Genomic DNA, 21,411 nt, shown 5'->3' on the forward strand with positions numbered 1-21,411 from the left:
ACCATCTTGGCAGTTAGGAATTTTTTCCTAATGTCCAACCAAAACCTCCCTTCCTGCAGTTTAAGCCCATTGCGTCTTGTCCTATCCTCAGAGGCCATGTGTGAGGCAGCTATGATGCTCCCATTAAAAAGTCAGTGTTTGCCAATGGATAACTCATGCTCATTACACAGTTATTTCCTATTCTAAGTGTAGGAGAAAGTTTTAGTCTGTCACATCCCTGGATGTGGAAGCTGTTGACAAATGCCACTTTTCAATGGTGATCACTGTATATTAATAATCATAATGGAATGCTGTGCAATATTTGGTACAATGGGTAGCCAATATATCTGGCCTAATAAGCAGTAGCAAACAAGAGTCTTCTTTAAATTCATGGTCACTTAAGTCATTACTAGATCATGCTGTTCCAAAGTTCCTTTATTCCGGAAGTGGCTGATAACTGGCACAGAGAATGAGAATACGATTTTAAGAGTTTGGCAGTCCTCTGTTCTTTTATTATTATTATTATTCATAAAGCCTCTTATTTGCAAACTCAGAGAGAGGGGACAAAGTGGCAATGCCAAAGAAGAAAAACAGGGAAGAAAAATGGTCTTATAGAATGGTCATAAGTTACAGTGGGGGAGGTCTAGGTTGGATATTAGGAAAAACTATTTCACGAGGAGGGTGGTGAAGAACTGGAATGGGTTACCTAGAGAGGTGATTGGTTCTCCATCCCTAGAGGTTTTTAAGTTCTGGCTTGACAAGATGATTTAGGGATGATTTAGTTGGGGTTGGTCCTGCTTTGGGCAGGGGTTGGACTCGATGACCTCCTGAGGTCTCTTCTAGCCCTAGGATTCTATGGAAAAAAAAGAGAGAGAGAACAGAGTCAGTGGGGAGAAATGCAGCGATGTCTGGCCTTGTCTGTTTTCAAAGTTACAAAGGTTTAAGATTTAATTGGTTTAAAAACAGGGTTAATTAAAAGAATGCAAAACCAAACCTTGCGTGACCACTCTTAATTTGAAATATATCAATTAAACTTGACTCAGTAAGGAGCAGAATATTGATATAAACTAGGTTTGAACCAGTTTAATAAATTCAGTTTAAATTCTGACCCTGAATTAAAGCAGTGCAGAGCTGACATAAACAAGGCCTCAGAAAAAAATATGAATGAAGCAAAAACGGCCTCCCCCAGCATCACTTATGCTGGTTGTTGTGGCATTGCTTTGGAAGTACTACTTCAATGATGCAGAGAATTCCAAAGGGTGCAGCTTGAGGTGGGGGGGGGGGAGGGTATAACCCATATTTTCCAGTCTGACACTGCACCTAGAGAGGGCCCTGTCAGTAAAACTGGTGACTAATGATCCTGAATTGACTGCAGTAACATGGAGTAGTGGTAGAATGAGAGGGACATAAGATGAGTTCTGTATGATCCATATTATTACAACTAAGAACAAATGGACTGACAGAGTCAGGATACTTAATGTGTTACAAATATTATTAATTCAAATATGTAGTGGTTAAAAAAAGTGTTTTGGTTTTAAGCATTTTGATTTCCTGAGTCTTAAGTCTGAAATAAGCTATAATTGAAATAACTTTAATTATACAAAGCGGTCAAGATTTGCTAATTGATTTATGAATTAATTTCCATGTCACTCGTGTATCCGCATTCCTTAACTGATCATATGGTTCTTTATGGCTATAATGGGGAATATTAATTACCTTCATGCTCTAGGATGTATAATACTTAGTCCTGGACTAATCTGAGCAGATACATTAAATGCTTGCCATTTATAAATTCATCCCCATCCATCTGTGCTCATTAAATCACCAAATTGCTCAGAAGTACCAAATTATTTTTTTAAACAAATTACATTTTTTAAACTGCTTGTTCATTTCACATCTGGCAGTAGAGGAACTTGAGTTCAGCATCTCAACTCCATATTGCACTTGTTTGAATTGTGATGCATTTCATCTCTCCAGTAGGACCAGTTCTTTATGTGCATGGATGGGAGAAAAAAAGATTGAATAGATAGATTTAGATGTTGGATGAAAATTAAAAAAGAGGTGGAAAAAAAATCCTGCAAAACATTTCAGTTCACATAATTATCTTGGCTTTTAATTTCTCAGTGCCCATCTGTGCAGTACAGTACACTGCAAAATTGAAGGAGTAGCATATTCCTTAATATTTATAACATTCCAAATGTGGCACATGCAGCCAACAGAGTCAGGACACTTCTTCCCTTTAAACTGGCTTATATTTCCTGTACTTACTGTATGCAGACCTCAGAACAAAACCAAGCATTCGACATTTGCACCATGTCAAAAGTGCATAGAACTGAAATTGCTTACAGCTTGCTTTCCACATGGCAAAGAGGAATTTTGCTCCACTACCTTGCAGTCCTTTCTGCACAGAAATTGCTGCAGATCAGAAAGGAAGATGCAGATAACCTTATCACAGACAGAACTAATTTTATAGTCATATTATATTTTCATATGCAGATCATGTGGAAAATATATTTAATTTTAACTTGCTATGTTTATGTATTTCCAGAGTCTGGTTTTGGTTTTAGGGAGATCAGGCTGGAGAGGAAAGCATGTTTGTCTTGGCTTATCCTGTGTGCATGCTGGATTTTGAAGCAATCTGCTAGGAGTGTGAGGTTTATCATCTGTTAATACATTTGGGGGAGCAGTTTTCCCACTGTTTTTCCGTACCTGTGCTGCTGTATGGCAGAAAGCATACAGCATTTCCAGCAGCTGAGAGGAGAAACGTCACAGCTGCTACTACTGTCTCTGTCTTGCATAAACTGACTGGCACATGTTGCTGTGCTGAACACCATTTTCAGCTGCATGTGTCCCAAATATTGTCATCTGTGTGCTGCTGTTGTCAGATTGCCATGGTACAGGAAGGCCACAGCTGTTCTGGAAGTTGAGTCTTCTCTACAGTAGCACACTGTACTGAGGGAAGGAGAGGGGGTAGGGGGGTTGGACAGTGCCTGATGCTACAGCTCTTGCTCATGCTACAGCTCTTGCTCAATCTACTCACAAGGAACAGTGGACGTAAGATTCAAAGGTCTGTCTGACAGCATGAAGGCAAAATAGGGTCCTTGTCACATCCCTCAAACCCAGACATCCTTGCCCTGCCTCCTTTGTGTCCTTCTCTGAGACCCTGCCCCTGCTCACTCCATCCTCCCTCCCTCCCTCCCCCACTCTTACATACTTTCATCAGGCTGGGACAGAGGGTTGGAGTGTGGGGGAGGGCAGTACAGGCTCTGGTCTTGGGCTAAGGGATTTGGGGTGCAGGCGTGGCTCTGACTATAGTCTGGGGCAGGGAGTTGAGGTGCATGAGGGAGTTAAGGGGGCAGGCACTGGGAGGGAGTTTGGATGCAGGAGGGTTCAGGACTGGGGCAGGAGTTTGGGTGTGGGCTCCAGCTGGGCACCGCTTACCTCAGGTGGCTTCTGGGTGGTGGTGCAGTGGGGCTAAAGGAGGCCCACCCGTACCCTGGCCCTGCACCATTCCCACCAGCAGCCAGCAAACTCCCTCCATTCCAAGCCCTGTTGTAACACCCCCCACACACACTCTATGGAGGTGGGATACAGGATAGGAGGAGGGGCACCATGACATCACTTCTCCCTTCCCGTTCTGTACAGCAAGCAGAGGATAGCATGGGGAGGAGCAGTCTTATCCCTGGGCTTCTCATCCAATCACAGTCTTTCCCCCATGCCTTCCCTGGCTCCTCCCAGTCTCTCATTCCCTGGATCTTGTGCCCAGTCTCGATGCCCAGCCAGTCCCAATCTCAGTCCAGTTCCTCAGCTGATCTGTGCTTTTCCCCCTTACCACCAACTGGCTCTCGGATTGCCCCCAACTCCCAGTCCTGGTATCCTGGCCCTGCCAGTCTGTGGCTCTTTCCCCATCGTCCACAACTCCCAGTTACAAGTTGTCATCCCCACGCTAACCTCCAGTCCAGTCTCACACAATTACTTGCAGACCCCTGACAAAAAGGGACACTCTGCCAAATTTAAGTCCCTGCTCCAAAACATGGCAATTTTGAGCATTTTTCGCTGCTCAAGGAAAAGATTGCCACAACAATTTGTATCATTGCAAAATGACATCTTTTCCCCTCTCTTCCATGTCAGAAATGGCTGGACTATTAGAGCTGAAATTTTAAAAATAATCATATATAATAATAGTGAGCCTGCAGTAGACACTCCCTGTCCCCACATGGAAAATTTCAACTGAAATAATTAAAGTTTTGCAAAGTTATAAGCGGCAAAAAACCAAGATGTCATAATAGGAAGTGCCAGGCTACCTCAATAATAAATGTACTACCAGCCCCATCATTGTGATAGACACAAGGTCTAAATTATGTCTAAATTATGAAATTTTTAATGCAGTGTGACAGTGACAGATTCCAACATTCTTCTGAGTTTCACAGATGATGAGAGTTGCGGCCATACATGAAAGAAAACCTATTATTGCATAGTAGTGGTCAGGGAAAAGAGGAAGGAAGGAGGGAAGAGAAAAGTATTCAGGGATGGAAGGGCCAAGAAGAGAGGGGAGATTAAAAAAAAAAAAGACTAATGTATATTTTTAAAGCGGTTACTGAGAAAAACAAGTAAATGCCACCAATGGTATCAGAAGCTTTGACTGTAATGATTTACGATGTTTAGAAACCCCATTGTGGCAGCAATGCCATGTGATTATTTTGTTTGTACATTGGAACCTCAATAACTCTCGCTTTCCAAGTCTGCAAATCCAAAAATCTCAGGGGAAAAAATATAGTCAGTCCATCCCATGCTGCAGCAAAGATTTCTTAACAGATATAAAAGCGAGGTCTTTTATTACTAAGCTTTCATTATTTTTTATTAAGTTTGCTATATGTTTACAGCTATACTGTGAAGTATCAGGGTTAAATAAATAAATTGCAGTTAAATAATTCAAAAAGTACATTTTGTAATACAATAAAACCCTAGATTTATTTTTTACATCTTTAAATCTCTTGTTACTAGAATTACCACCTTTCTAATAGCAGACAACCAGGCCACCAAGGGCCTGCCCCTCAGCTCCACATCTCTCCCTCCACAAGACCCCACCTCTTCATCCCCTCTTTCCTCAATACCCTGGCCTTTCCCAACCTCTTCTTCACCTTTCCCTGTCCACCTCTTCTCCCTCATCCAAAAAAACAGACATCAGGGCTTGTCAAATGGCACCTGTACACCTAAGATGAAGCCCAGCGTGTCCAGGTGAAAACCAGACAAGGGGCAACCATTCTTGTTACAAATACGGGAATGCCAACATTGGAGGGGGAATGGTTTTGATGGTTTTGATAATCTTTTGTGATAATTTGAAACATTTCGCAAATAGCAATTGGGCTCTAAGCCATTAGTGAAATTCTATTCTGTATTTAAAAGGATGATCTTGTGGTTAAGATACCAGTCTGTAAATTAAAGAGTCTATTCCCTGAACTGCTGCAAACCTTCACTGTGACCTTAATTTCCTCATCTGGGAAATGGGGTTAAAAATGCCTCTCGGAGCTGTTGAGAGGCTGGATCCCTTATGTCCGTAAACTACTCAGATCTGGAACACAACAGCACAAATGCTTTGAATGTATTTTCAGCTGATTTGAATTCAGCGAGCTGAAGTTTGGCATCGTCTTTGCTAAAATTGTTCCAGTCTGATAATTTAATTAATCAACATTGATGCAGAGTGTCTGAAATAATGTGTGCATTCATTTGCATAATGGCTGTAATTGGCAAAGCCTCATACTGTAAGTGTGGCAGTTCTGCAAATGACAGTAAGATAGACTGTTTTCTTGTAGCCAGCCAGCAGCACACACATCATCCTCTGTTATTTCCTCTTCCGCACAGGAAAATGTGACAGCTAGATGTAGTGGCCAAGGGACAAGATGACTAATTGATTTTTGATGGTTCTTGACACAGATATATATTCTACATGACTGTGTTGCTATGGCAAGCTAAAAAGGTTTTAATCAGATCTTAGAGCAGAGCTCCCGCATCTGAATGGGAACAAACATTTTACGAGTAATAGGATCTTCGGCCCAGCTGTAGAGAGCAGTTCCTTGAGCCAGATCTAGTAATTTCACTGTCACATGTTTGCATCTGTAGCTTCACAGCAGCCAGCAAGCATCCAAGCTGTGGTTGCAAAGAAAATTAACTACTGCCATTCAGTTTCAGAGAGGCCCTTGATGTGGTATCAACCCACTGTGAATCAATTCAGTGAATTTAGAGTAATGTTGTGCTTCAAGATTCTCCAGAGTATATTTAATTTACCTATAAGACAGGCTGTTATTTTAAATAAATACTTGACTGTTATAAGCATTAATTGAGAATTAATGACTATTCAGCAAATGCAACGGGTAATAATCTTTAAATAACTTTTAAATAGTCAATTGGCTTTTCTTTAACTACCTTTACGGTATTCATTGCTTTGCAATTAGCGAGACAGTTACTGATTGTTAAATACCAGTTGAAACGACATGTCCTGAGGAGGAATGTCCTAGATACTAGTCTCCTGTGTGTTGGCTTGAGCTGGTTGGGAATTTTTTGATGGAACTGGTTTTCCCTGGCAAGTGCCAATTTGTTGAAACCAAAATGTTTAATAAAAAAAAACCCACTGGTGTTGACGACCTGTTGATGAAGCAGCTCAACTGGTACACTGCTGGGGAGCCCAGGCTGCCAGGGTCCAGTTCCCCAGGGAACCTCACCATACAGATTGCTGCAGGGCCGGAGCTCTAGCCATGAGACAACTCCACAGCAGAGGGGCTAGGAGCTCTGAGAATCCCAGCTTATGCAGGGACTCTTGGGACTTCCATGCTTGCTGCTAAGGAGCCAGAAGCCTTTACAGTTGCCAAGTTTTGAGACTCCCAGCTTAGCTTTGGCTGCAGGGTATCAAGGTCTCCAGCTCCCTGTCAGCCTGCTTGGGCTTGCTTGGAGTCCCCCGGATTGGACGCCCAGGCTTGGTCTCGTTTCTCAAGACATTTTGGTTGTTTCTAAACAATTTTTAGTTTGCATTCTCTTCTGTGGTAAATGTTAACATTTCTGCTTTTTCTTCTGAACCCAAACTCATTGTTTCCGAATTTCTTGTGGAACACACATTCCATGTTTGTACCAACCTTAGTCACAATCCACAGGGTTTTACCGAACATAGAATGGTGTTTGGAAACGAAACACCTGAACATGTCTGTAGTCTCTTTGTTTGGACTGTGCTTCTAACAGCGAGGCCTTAATCTATGACCAGGGCTCCTAGGCACTACAAAATTATTATTAATAATAATACTGACTGGAATAACTGCAAATAATTTTTGGTGAAATTAAGAATTCTTTGTTAATTGCTCAAAGAAGTCCAAAACATTGCTCATTTTCGAGTGTTTGCAATCATGACTCCGTAATTAGTAGAGACATTTGGAAGCTATTGGCTGCTCTTGTGATTTAGCTTTAAGAGCAACATGGACGGACCATTGTGAACTCATGAGGAACCTTGCCTTAGGCAGAGGGGACAAAACAGGAGATTGAGATGAAGCCTATTTCAGTTTGAGAAAAGTCATTTTTGTCCTGCCCCACCAGGAACGTCCTTTGGTTTGTGCCAAGAATAAAGCCAACATAAGAACGGCCATAGCTCCATCTATAGCCCAATAGCGTGTCTTCCAACAGTGGCCAATGCCAGATACCCCAGAGGGAGTAAACAGAACAAGTGATCTCTCTCCTATCATCCATTTCTAGCCCCTGACAAACAGAGTCCAGAAACACCATTTCTATCTATCCAGGCTAATAGCCATTCATGGACCTAACTTCCATGAATTTATCTACTTATTTTTTGAACCCTGTTAAAGTCTGGTCTTCACAACATCCTCTGGAAAAGAGTTCCACAGGCTGACTGTGCGCTGCATGGAGAAAAACTTATTTTTGTCTGCTTTAAACCTGCTATCTATTCATTTCATTTAGTGACTTCTAGTTTATATAGAGGCAATGAGATAGTCTGTCTTATTCTCTATCCCTTTTCTAATGATCCCTAACATTCTGTTTGTTTCTTTGACTTCCACTACACACTGTGGATGTTTTCAGAGAACTAGCCACAATGTCTCCACGATCTCACTCTGGAGTAGTTGTAGCTAAATTAGTCTCCATCATTTTGTATGTATAGTAGGATTTTTTTTCCAACATGCATTACTTTACATTTACCAATATTAAATTTCATATGCCATCTTGACGCCCAATCACTTAGTTTTGTGAGATCTTTTTGAAGCTCTTCACTGTCTGATTTGGTCTTAACTAGCTTGAGCAGTTTAGTGTCATCTGCAAATTTTGCCAACTTACTGTTTACCCCTTTCTCTAGATCATTTATAAATAAGTTGAATAGATTGGTCCCAGTACAGACCCTTGGGGGACACCACTAGTTACCTCTCTCCATTCTGAAAACTTACCATTTATTCCTACCTTTTGTTTCCTGTCTTTTAACCAGTTCTCAATCCATGAGAGGCCCTTCCCTCTTCTCCCATGACAACTTACTTTACTTAAGAGCCTTTGGTGAGGGACCTTGTCAAAGGCTTTCTGAAAATCTAAGTACACTATCCACTGGATCTCCTTTGTCCACATGCTTATTGACCCCCTCCAAAATCTCTAGTACAGGCAGTCCCCAGGGTACATGGATCCGACTTACATCAGATCCCTACTTACAAACGGGGTGAGGTAACCCCGCACTAGCTGCTTCCCCCCAGCAGACCAGGAAGACGCGAAGCTAGCACCCCGCCCCCCAGCAGACCAGGGAGAGGCGGAGGGGCTTTTCTCAGACACACCTCAGCTTGAGAATAAAGGACTGAGGGAAGTGAGGTGTGGGAGAATAAAACTGAGCTCTGGAGAAATGTTTGGCTAGAGTTTCCCCTACAATATGTACCAGTTCCGACTTACATACAAATTCAACTTAAGAACAAACCTACAGTCCCTATGTTGTACGTAACCCGGGGACTGCCTGTAGATTAATAAGGCATCATTTCCCTTTACAAAAACCATGCTAACTTTTCCTCAACAAATGATGTTCATCTATGTATCTGACAATTTTATTCTTTACTGTCAATTCAACTCATTTGCCCAGTACTGATATTAGATTTACCAGTCTGTAAGTGCCAGGATCACCTCTAGAGCGCCATGATGACCTTATCATCTTTGAGTGCTCCTTTAGCATCTCAATTTGTCCAGGGGCCCCACTGGTTGTTTAGCAGGCTTCATGCTTCTGATGTACTTAAAAACATTTTGTTGTTACTTTTTGAGCAAGTACTCTTTGAGTTATGTAAGTTCTACTGATTTGGGGACAGACCCACCATTCCCACCAAATATCTTCGGGCAACCCCTCCCACTTGGACAGATGAACTGAGGGGAACCAATCCAAAACCCGCTCTAGGCCTTCCCACTCATTCAATCCTTTTAATCCCATTCCTCCCCAATAATGTAATCCTCCTGACCTGTTGCTAAATCTCTTGTGTCACCCCCTGAATTCCAGGCATGCTACTTATCAAGCGTCCCACACCAGGAATGGTTATGCTACTTACACAGCTGTTTTAAAAGGATACACACCTGTGTCTTCACAAAGGGCCTTGTCCTTAAAGCCAACTCCGATCTGAGGTTCTTTCACCCTAAAGAGTCCACAGCAGCTGAAAACTAAAGGTAGTTGAAAGGTGAAAATTAACATTTTGGTGAATTTTTTCCACCTGACTCTATTTAAAAGTGATAAAATCAATTCTCCTATGAACTGTAGCCACCCTGGAGTAAAACATGATGTTTGTATCAAAGCCCACTTCAACACAACAACTTAGAACAAGACGTGAAAAAAAAAATCAGTGTCCAACTGTAACTTCAGGGGAATTTTAGGCCACATTGTAAATTAAAAAGGCAGCATCTAAAGTAGCACAGGGCTCCCAAAGTTTTCATAGAGCATTGCTCCACTACTCATAGGAACCATCATTTATAAATGCCCGGGCAAGTGCTTGACCACTGGCTCTGCCCCAAGTCCCAACTCAACCTTTTCTCCCCGAGACCCCACCTCTCCCCTCCCCTCCCCTGCCTCTTCCCGCTCAGTTCCACCCCTCTTCTGAGTGCACGGCATCCTCGCTCCTTCCCCCCAGGGCCTCTTGAATGCTGCAAAACAGCTAATTGCAGGGGGTGGGAAGGGAGGAGGAGGGGCTGACTGGTGGATGGGCGCTGGGAATGAGCAATCCTGGACTGCTTTGGATGATGCTCAGCACCCAACGATTTTTCCCCAGCAGTGCTGTAGCCCCAGTGCACCCCTAGAGTCAGCACCTTTGCCAACACAGATGGGGAAGGAAGGGTGTCATCTATTGACTTCATTAACAAAGTCACCTATGGTGGGTCTGGGAAGTCTCCCTTTTAAGTAATGATCAGCCTTGACCCTGTACGGCTCTTGGAGGTGACAAGACTATATCTGACACGGTTTAGCTATAGCTTCAGGCAGGTGCCGGTGATCTAGTGCCTGAGGCAAACCAAATTAGCCTGCAGAGTTTCTGGTTTGCATCTGCAACCTGTCTTCTATGGTGGGTCCCTTGTGAGGGGCCTACTCTAAAAACACGGTCATGCCATGTGATTTGTGTCTGATGCAGCCTTTTCTTTGGTTTTCAAAGGTACCGTGTCGTGGTTCCGTATCCTCCTCAGAGCGAAGCAGAGATTGAACTGAAAGAAGGCGACGTTGTGTTTGTGCACAAGAAAAGAGAGGATGGCTGGTACAAGGGGACATTACAGCGAAATGGCAGGACGGGCCTCTTCCCCGGAAGCTTTGTAGAGAGCTTCTGAGGGCTTGTTTTCTTCCCCATCACTGCTCTCTGAACCGAAAGATCTTTCAGGGGAAATTCCATAGCACAAGAAGAGACAGCAAAGGGAAATGTGACTGGGATAGCCACTGCCATTTTTATGTCCAAAGACTCCCCAGGCCCTTCATTTGACAGCTCTGGAAACACAGTACCGGCTGTGCTTCCGAACCCATGTACAGTACATACAGTGGTATGTTGAAGTAGTGCCTTCCACTTGGAATCACAGACTGAGAGGATGCACATTTGGTTTGTATCTAAACTAAACTCCAACGATTACCCTTTATGTAAATTACAGAGAAAATATCTTTTAAAAAGTTGTTATATTGCTGTAACTTATGTGTCAGAGCTGCAGTGTTCTTGTTACTGGCCTATGCAAGATGAATTGGAGTGAGGCAAGAGGCAGAGTAGGGAGCTCTTGATCTGGGATTTTATTTTTCCAGAGGGAAAAGGGGAGAACATGGAAAAACCTAGCTAAATATTTGAGCATTGTTGTGCAAGAAGGAATTAGGAGTCCAAAATATTAGTATCATGCTTTCTATATACCTCAAATTACGCTGCATCAAGATGCCACTAAGCATGTTAGTGATCAGAGTTGCATTTCATGAGGCACACCAGTGAGATGCACACAGCGGATCCTTGAGGAACCATGGTTCCATCATTACATTGTGGGTTATCCCCATGGTTTATCGTCTGTCCGTATTATGTGCAGCATTGTTCCAGCATCCAACTTTCCATTGCTTTTCTTTTTTTTGGTATGACATACCTTTTTTAATTATTGGCTATGTTGTTGCAGCTGCGTTGGTCCCAGTGACAAGATGAGTGAAGTATGACCAGCTGTTTGGTCCAATAAAAGATATTACCTCACCCACCTTGTCTTTCTAATTAATACATTTTAATGTAAGTACTGTTATGCATTATATAATTCCTAATAGATCAGTCATTTCTTGTTTTCAATGCATCTGATGCTTTTATTATAATCATTTTATTCTTAGGAAGGTCCTGTTTGGCTTACGAGAGGGACTGTTAACATCAACAGGTTTCACATTTAACATGTGACTCCTGAAATGTTTTGGGAGTAGATTTTGTGAAGATGAAGATGTTTGCTAGTACTACAAGAGAGAAAAATCAGATTAGGCGGTGCTATAAGTGTGCCTGTGCGCACATCGCATGCGTGTTTTGTGTGTATGCAACTCACTCTTTCTTAATATATAGTTTCTAAAGAACCTGAATAAAGCACAGTACTCTGTCTAGAGAATGATAACGTTTCAAGAATTGGGAGCATTTCCAGGAGGAGTAATTTTAATTGACTCTTATATGGCAATAAAAAGAACACTGCAGGTTCCAGCAAGCACAGAAATAGTTGACTTTTTCTCTGCCATTGTATTAGAAAGAAGGGAGTTGAACTGCAATGGCTGTAATTAGCATTGTCAAAATGTGATTTTTTTTTTAACTGTAGAAATGTACAGTTCTCAACACTGTTCTAACCTGCTCAAGCTACAATACAAAATATATCAGGCAATATACCCCTCCATCTGCCAGGGACCTACCAGTGCAATAAATGTAAAGCAAGTTTATGCAGTTATTTGTATCAAACAAAGAAGAGAAAAATTCAATAATGCAAGGGTGGGAGTATTTGAAAAAAGAGATTCAATTGTGGCATCCCATAACCAAGTTGTAACAAAAGAATATTTGTAACTATGTCCGTACCCTGCCTTTCCTAATGACGGGCTGCTTGTACAGACAAAGGCATGGGTTCATTCATGAATATGTGAGAGTTGCAGCAACCTGCAGATGATCTTAGTAAAAAGAAGAGGCCCAGTGGAGGGTGTTTGACATTATTTTATTCCCACTATTTCTTATGCTGAGGATGCAGGTTTTGTTTTCATTCAAGCCATGTATGCTAGCACATATCAGAACATGTTTAATTGAACATTCCTACTTAGGTTGAGCTGAATGACTTTGTTCACGTTAAAAATAGGTTTCTCTTCCTCTTGTTCATGATTCCAGAAACATGGTCTGTGGCCAAACTGCACCTTCAAATCATAGAGACATTATTTCGGAGGAGGGGGCAATTTTAACATTTGTTCATGTTCCAGGTTGTAATAAGTCGTAAGTCATCAGTAAAATAAATGGTTATTGTTAAGAGGAAATTGCCAACAAACCAATAAGAGCTTTAAGCCATTTCTTTGGCAAAAGGCTGATTTACAAATACAGCACTACCTATCCAGTCATTTCATCCAAATCAGAAACCACGATCTACCAAGGTGACAGTGCTTCCCCAAAACATGTTATATACAAATCCATATGTATAAAAATTCTCAGCATTGTCAGAACTAGATTTTTCTGACAAGCTATAATGGCTAAATATCTGTTAAAATCCTGTTTCACAGTATATTTACTGTACTATATCCAGAGAAATGAGACAGGAATCACATTGTATTCAGTCAGATCTAAAATAGGTCCAGATTTCAACATTCTAAGGTTTAAATTGAACAGGACAAAAGCTGTTACGTAGGACAATACAGAAGTGTCCATGTAAAGTCAGTGTTTTTAAATGTATTTTTCAGTCAGGACAATAATGATTTTTAAAAATAGATGACAGAGGGCAAAATAGCCCTTTTAGTTACACCTCCTGTGAGGCACAATATTTTTTGGTGTTTAATATTTTGAAAACAGCTGTTTCTGGCTCCAGTTTGTTGCTTTCCATAATAGTTTTAGTTACTGAATAATTTTCTTGAAGAAATCAATTGAAAAGAGCAAAACTGCAGAACATAAGACTGATTGATGATGCAAGAAAATGACCCAGTGCCATTTAGGAAGTTCTTGACTATGGGAGAGGATTGGCTCTTACTGTGATCCATTTTTAAAATAGATACAAAGGAAAGAATGTCAGAGGGAGTGTGCGTGCATTTCCTACAAGAGGAAAAAAAGCAAAAGAATCCTTCTGGCAGCCTCATTTTGTAAAATGCCAGATTTACGGTTCTAGAAATGGTTTCTGCTAATTGAACAATTCCTTTGTATTTTGCACAGCTCAGAAAATGTTTTTGTTATACATGAATGTTAACGTGATTTAGGAAATATTGATGGTGATGAGTACAAATGAACTACAAGGACCGTGTTTCTGATGCTTTAAATAAAATAAACATTAAATCATGTGTGTGAATTTTCCATCTTTATTTAGATGTTCAAGAGATTAAACAAAACAGGTGTCCTGAGGTTCACAACAAAGATAGTCATAGGACTCCAAATCCTCAAAGATATTTAGATTCCAAACTTTCATTTCTGTAATGATCTGGGCCAAGGTGACTTTGAAAAAAGGGTTGAAAGCAGAGAAATGTCAGGAAATGCTACAAAGGAAGCAGTATTTTCACATAAAGAACTTTATTCTGCCAACCCTACTGCACTGAGTAGTATTTGTACAAACAGAGTCACTGAATCCCAATGTACTCAAATGGAGCTACTCTTGTGAATAAATACTATTTGATGTAAAAGCTGCAGAAGGGAGCCTTAGTGTAATTATATGTATTAGAGCACAGAATATGATTTTAATACAGGTGTCAATTGATCACAATTAATTCACATGACTGACAAACAATTAATCACAATTAAAAATAATTGTGATTAATCACACTTTTAACAATAGAATAGCAGTTGCAATTTATTAAATACTAGAAGAAATACCTGACGTTGTGCAGAGAAAATATAGTAAAAGGTGTGATAAATAAACTACGCCAATTACATTAACATAGCATATTTTATTGGAGATACTTTAAGAAATTAACATAGCTAGTGATGTGCTTACAAAACGCATTTACATTTAACTCATGTCTTGATAACAAAAGGTGTGGTGAATGAACTATGTAAATTACTTTAACATAACATTTTATAGGAAAAACTTTTCCTTTTATCATAGGGAAGGGATCTCATGGTTGCAGTTTGTGACACACTTAACGGAAGAGTCCAGCAAATGCCTATGATCAAGCACTACTAAAAGCTAACTATCAGTGGGCCCAATTGGGGCTCTGGGGGAACTGATTTCGAGATATAACCAATCCAGTTATTTAAGTTAGGAAATCAGTAGTACCCGTTCAAAATTTTGTGTTTCTATCTCTTACCGTCTTGGAGATCTTTTGGGGCAAACAAACTTTTGAAAATATTTATAAGAAGATTTGTGGATGTTTTTCTAACCATTTCAACATTGATTTCAATTTCAACACACTACAGTGTACAGTGCTCACTTTGTTATTTTATTGCAAATATTTCCACTGTAAAAATGATAAAGAAATAGTATTTTTCAAGTCACCTCATACAAGTACCGAAGTGCAATCTCTTTATAGCAGAAGTGCATCTTAATGTCAATTTTTTGGTTACATAACGGCACTGTAAAATTTTAGCACAGGAGTGGGGAACCACAGGCCTAGGGGGCCAGATGCAGCCCCCCCCCCCCCCCGATGTACAAGGGGAATTTGAGAGTGTCTTTCTCCTCAGTTGGAGGCCACATCAGTGAGGGTTTGATTTGGTTTATTTGCTTCTCATTTGTCTGCTGCCCCCGACTGATTTTTCTGTGAGTGGGCAGCCCCCGGGCCAAAAAAAGGTTCCCTACCCCTGCTTTAGCATCTACAAGTCTACTAAGTCCTACCTTTTTGTTTTGCCTATCACTATGACACCAAGGTTGTTTACATAATGGCTGCGTCTACATCGGCATGATCTTGCGCCAAAGCGGCCGCTTTTGCACAAAAACATGCTGCCTGTCTACACTGGCGGGGAGTTCTTGCGCAAGAACACTGACGTTCTAATGTGTGAAATCAGGGCTTCTTGAGCAAGAACTATGATGCTCCCGCTCAGGAATAAGCCCTCTTGCGCAACTGTTCTTGCACAAGAGGCCAGTGTAGACAGGCAACATGAATTTCTTGCGCAAGAAAACCTGATGGCTAAAATGGCCATCAGAGCTTTCTTGCACAAGAGAGCGTCTACACTGGCACCGATGCTCATGTGCAAAAGCACATCTCTTGCACAAAGGCACATGCCACTGTAGATGCTCTCTTATGCAAATACTTTAACACAAGAATTCTTGCATTAAAGAGTATTTGTGCAAGATCATGCCAATGTAGACACAGCCAATGGTTGCCTGATTTATACATGGGGAAAAAAGCAGGAACAGGAGCCATTTTGTAATAACCAAGAACCCTTACCAGTGTCATGGGACTCTGAGTGCATAGCCACTACTAATGCTGAGGGTAGGAAGGGCAGAATGATGACATTGCTGAACAGCAGTTATATTAGGGTTCTGATAAGTATTCCCTGTAAGCCAAGCACTTGAGTGGCTATCCAGAAGAGATTCAAATGCCACCCAGTTGATTAGCAGAGCACCCACAGAAGCCCACACAGCTGGCAGCATGTGTTTCTATTGGTGGTGCACATCCACACATGCCTCAGGGCACATAAAAGTCATTCCACACATGCACATAAAAAATTAAAGGGAACATTGATTCTGTTCTAACCTCACATGACTTGGGATCCCTGTTCAGAGTGGGTGGTGAAGAATAAATGCTTGCTCTCTGTAGGGCCACGCTTGGGCACAGTTAGCATTTCAGTGCTAGCAAAGGGAGGCAGCAGGTGAGTTAGGCAAAAAATGGCTGCTTCAGTTTTCTGGCTGTTCCAAAGAAATGAAAAAAGTTTCATTTCAGGTCAAACTGAAAATTAAATGTTGCTGGATGAAAGTTTTTGGCAAATGAAAGGAGTTCGAGATGGGTCAAAACGAGATGTTTCATGTCAGCCCAACTTGAAATGTCTGGATTTTGACAACAGCAAAGGCAAACTGGATTCCCAAAAGAGGAGGAAGTATCATCTCCTCTACAAGCTTTGACCCAGTGCTTATGGCATTCTTCTGCAACATGAGAGACTAAGGTTCAATGTCTCCCTCTAGCCTGAGGTGACAAACAGATTTCAGTATGAATCCATTGCAGCAGCATGCTTTAACCACTAAGCTATTGTCCCAACCTCTGCTGCTGAAGATGGGCCACAATGTTAGCCAATTGTTAGAGCAGGACTTCAACATCAGTCTCATACCTTCTAGGTGAGCAGCTAAGCCACACTGAGCTGGAGTCCCTTCTATGTGCTCCCTGACATCAGTTGTTATCCACAGTGGCAATTCGTGGTCATTCAGAGACAATGAAGAGAGATTGGCACAGGGGGGAAGCAGTATGGAGGTTAGATACTCATTTAGGCTGTAGATTAGAAGATCCAAATTCAAGCTCTGCAGAAGGGGAAAATTGAACCCAGCCACCCATATTCTGGGTTGAACCCTCTAACCAGTCAGCTCAATATTAAAGTGCAGGTGGCATCTCTTCGGGCCATTTTGTGAATCCAATTTCCCTTTTAACCAAAGCAAATGGCTTGAAAGCAAAACAAAATGTTTCCTCTTGATGTTCCGTAAATATTTTCAGTTTGGTGTAAATTATTTGGTGATCGCCACAGAAATTGAAAGATCATTTGAATTGATGCGAAACTACCTTTTCTGGTAAAATAAGCTTCTGTCCAAAAAAAAAAAAAAATCACCTTACTTTAGGCTGCAGTGATTTTGAGGGGGATGGGGAAAGAGCGGAGTCCAGCGCTTGAGTGGAAGGGCGGGGAAAAATCCCTGAGAAAAAGTAGTCAAAGTTCCCCTTCACAGAAGACCTGAAGGGACTCACAGGAGGGAAGGCAGCTTCAACATCAGGGATGGGCAATAATTTTAGAAAGGGGGGAGGCACTTCACAAATTTTTGAAGGGGCCCCGGGCTGTCCTGGAAGGGGCAGGGCCTTGGGCAGAAGGGATGGAGCCAGGACACTTCCATGCTGCCACGCCCACAGACCCTGATTGGCCTGTGGGTGGGGGAGCAAGCGAAGGCTTTGACCCCTGCCCGCATCCCTGAGAGAACTGCCAGCTGAACAGCTGGAGATTCACGCTTAGCGCCTCAGGCCCCTGGCGAGGAAGGAGACGTGGTGCACTCCCCCAGGGTGAGGAAGCAGCAGAGCATCTGTGGGCTGGTCAACCTACTTGCCAGGCCAGATCTTGCCTGCAGAGTTTCTCTTGCCCACCCCTGTTCTACATCTTGCTTTTTATCCATTTTACCTCATCTCCTGGGGTTGTAGGAAAAAGATGCTGATGCAGCTTCTCAGAAGTAGGAGTCCTTCCTGGACAAGTCAACACCATGGAATTTAGAGCCAAATTTAAAAAACAAAAAACAAAAAAAGGAAAAGATAACTGGAGACAAAAGGTTGCCAGTTTCCCAGCTGAGAAAGGTCTTGCCACCCACAGGAGCGATGAAAGCAGAAGGGACTGGCCGCTTCTTCACTGGGCCTTATGCCAGTGACACATAGGTGCAGTTCTGCCCAGGGAGCTGAAAGACATGGTTAGGAGCCCAGAGTTAGTTTTCATGAACTGGTATCTTTGTTGGCAGGATGGGTATGAAAGTGTGTTACACCTTCCTTCCTATAGGGGATTCCTCCAGTAGAGGAAATGGTGGCTTGGCTATTTTTTCTGGTATTCACAGGAAGAGACTGAGGCCAGGAAATAGTTTTATCCAGTGGTTCTGTTCTTCCACTGTAGCGTGCTTATGGCTCATCTACACAACCACTTAGTTCCTGATAAGTTGTGGTACAAAGCTACTCCAAATTAGTCAGCCACACACATAGTGTCCATGTGGCCACTGTGGCTACACACTGACCGGTCCCCAGTGCACTTCTGGATCTCCTGTGCTTTGAAAAGGGAGCAGCTCAGAGCACACCAAGAAACACATTGGCTACATCTACATTGGCATGATCTTGTACAAATACTCTAATGCAAGAGTTCTTGCATTCGAGTATTTGTGCAAGAGAGTGTCTACATTGGTATGTGCCTTTGTACAAGAGATGTGCTTTTGTGCAAAAGCATCCGTGCCAGTGTAAACGCTCTCTTGCGCAAGAAAGCTCCAATGGCCATTTTAGCCATCAGGCTTTCTTGCGCAAAAATTCATGTTGCCTGTCTACACTGGCCTCTTGCGCAAGAACAGTTGCACAAGAGGGCGTATTCCTGAGCGGGACCATCATAGTTCTTGCACGAGAAGCACTGATTTCACACATTAGAACGTCAGTGTTCTTGCGCAAGAACTCCCTGCCAGTGTAGACAGGCAGCATGCTTTTGCGCAAAAGCATACCAATGTAGACATAGCCTTAGCGTGGTGTGTGGTCAGAAGGGCCACACTAAGCTATCTGTGCACATCCAGGTACTACAGGATAGATGCACACCTCACCTTGCAGCTAACTCGCTGTTTGACTAACAAGCCCTTAGCTACACTGACACACTGCCTGTCTACTTCCTACTTAGTCACAGCTTACAAATGTGGGCCTCAAAGAACTATAAACTTAACCAGAAATTCCTCAGCTGAACCATTCTCCTAACAAACACAACATCAAAAAAATGAGGGTTACAGAGATGCTGAAATAGCACACCTGTTATTTTGAAAAATATTTCAAAATATTGAAAAATATTTCAAAATAACGAGCAGCTTGTTAAGATACAGGGTAGCTATTTCAGGATACCGGAGGTATCCCGAAATATCCACACAGTGTAGATGTAGCCTAACATAGCTACCCCCTCTGAAACTTTACAATATCAAAAGGCAATGTGGGAAAGCACATAGCCCTGCCAATATTCCAGCTCACCACAGAGCTCTGGTCAGCCCCTTTGCACAGCACTGTGCCTTGCTGTTACGACAGTGTGGGGCACACCAACCCATGCTGACGGATGGTGCATGCTACATGCCCTGTGGAGACTTGGTTCTGCACAGAACATTTAGAAATACTCAATAGGAATTCCAGTCATGTTAAAACAAATGGCTGCATGGTTTGCCTAGTCTAAATGCTCCTGGCAAGCAGAACCATCTGGACAACATCTGCAGTAGTTTCCTGGCTCCAGGACCACTGCTTGCTGCCAGCTGCTTCTTCTACATGGTGAAACTGGCAGCTAGACTGTCATAGCCAATGCCAAATATATGATCTGTGCTGGCAAGGCAGCCAGGTGACATAGTTTGGAGAAGGCATTATCCTCACTGCCCAGCCTTTTATATAGCAACTTTCCAGGCAGTTACAGATGTCTTTCCAATTACTTCGCAAAAACAGCCTACTGCTTGTTTTTATTACTTTGTCGCACCATACCCCTTCAGCAAGTCTACAAAGGCCATGATAGAAATCTTTGATTTGAGACAGACCAAAGGCATGATTATAAATCAAGTTCTGGATGCAATGATCAGCAGTAGCCAAAGAAGGTGCCTCAGCATGGGCAGAGCCAACAATACCCATCTTTTTTTTTTTTTTTTTTTTTTTTGCGTTAGATACACATGGGGGATGTCTGCACTGCAATTAAACACCCAGAGCTGGTCCCTGCCAGCTGACTTTGCTCTCAGGGCTCAGGCAGTGGGGCTGTTTAATTACAGCGGCAACATCTGGGCTCAGGCTGCAAAGGTGATTCTAGAACCCTGCATGATGGGAGGGTCCCAGAGCAGAGGGTGTAGCCTCTGCCTAAACGTCTACACCATCCGTGCAATCTGAGCCCTGAAGAGTCATGGACCAGACGCAGGTGTCTAATTGCATGGTGGCATAACTTTAGTGTCCTGAAGCACGTGCTATACTTGGCTATGGGCTGAGCCTACCTTGACTGCTCTGCAGTGCCAAGTCCTGGACTGTCTCTGTAGACGTAACTGGCTTTTGCCCAGTATGTTGATTCCTGGTCAGTCCTGTGGCCACAAGGGTGCTCCTAGCATCTTGGAACAGGTGGAATGAGCAGCGTGCATGGGCATCTGGTATAATTGGGAGGGGAAGGCACTGTCTTCCCAAACCAGCAGCCTGGCCCCACCCACAGCCTGTCCCAAGAATGCCTACTCTAGGTATTCTAGGGGTAGAGTGTTGCTGCCCCCGTGCCTGCCCTCCCCATGCTCTTGGCTTGGGGTACTGGGGATGCAAATCCTCCTCCCTCACCAAGCTCCAGAGTTGGGGGGGAGGGGAGCTGGAGCCATGCACCCACCCACCCCTCTCCCCTTGTGGGGGGATGGCAGGGAGGCAGTTTGGCTCTTGTGGGGGAGGGGTCTCAGCTCTAGCTTCACCGACCGACCATGGCGGTGTGCGCAGCAGAATGCCATTTTGACCACCAGGCAGGCTCATGCCTGCCCCTACAGTGGTGACACCCTCCTAGAGAGGGAAGGGAGATAATATCTTGGGCCCTAGGAAATTCACAGCCATGGAAAATGGATCAGACTGTGAAAGCTGTACCCACCATGAAATCTGGCCTTGTGTGCGCCTTTTCCCTGTACTATATGGAGTCCACCAGGGAGACTAGCACATTGCATATTGGGGTTTCTGACCAAAAAGGGAGGGTCAGGACCCCGGGGGGGAGGGAGGGGGGGGAAATCACATTATTTTAGGTCACCTTTACTGCTGTGCTGCCTTTAGAGCTTGGCAGCTGGAGAGCAGAGGCTGTGAGCAGAGCACCCAGTTCTCAAGGCAGCACCCTGCCAGCAACAGTGTAGAAGGGTGGCAATGCTCTGCCATGCCATCCTTACTTCTGTGCTACTGCTGGCAGCAGCTCT

At 42.9% G+C, this 21,411-nt stretch overlaps 1 protein-coding gene across 5 annotated transcripts in view; it reads left to right on the forward strand.

Annotated features, from left to right (window-relative positions):
- SH3RF3 (SH3 domain containing ring finger 3) overlaps positions 1-13,961 on the forward strand; it is a 394,619-nt gene extending 380,658 nt beyond the window's left edge. For all 5 annotated transcript variants that reach the window (XM_075918091.1, XM_075918083.1, XM_075918106.1 and 2 more), the window contains one exon: positions 10,623-13,961. In XM_075918091.1, coding sequence (XP_075774206.1) covers positions 10,623-10,791 — 169 coding nt within the window. In that variant the 3' untranslated portion in view covers positions 10,792-13,961. The remainder of the gene's footprint in view (positions 1-10,622) is intronic.
- The last annotated feature ends 7,450 nt before the right edge of the window (positions 13,962-21,411 follow it).

The sequence above is a fragment of the Pelodiscus sinensis genome, chromosome 1 (assembly GCF_049634645.1).
Source record: "Pelodiscus sinensis isolate JC-2024 chromosome 1, ASM4963464v1, whole genome shotgun sequence".
In the NCBI taxonomy this organism is placed as follows: Eukaryota; Metazoa; Chordata; order Testudines; family Trionychidae; genus Pelodiscus; species Pelodiscus sinensis.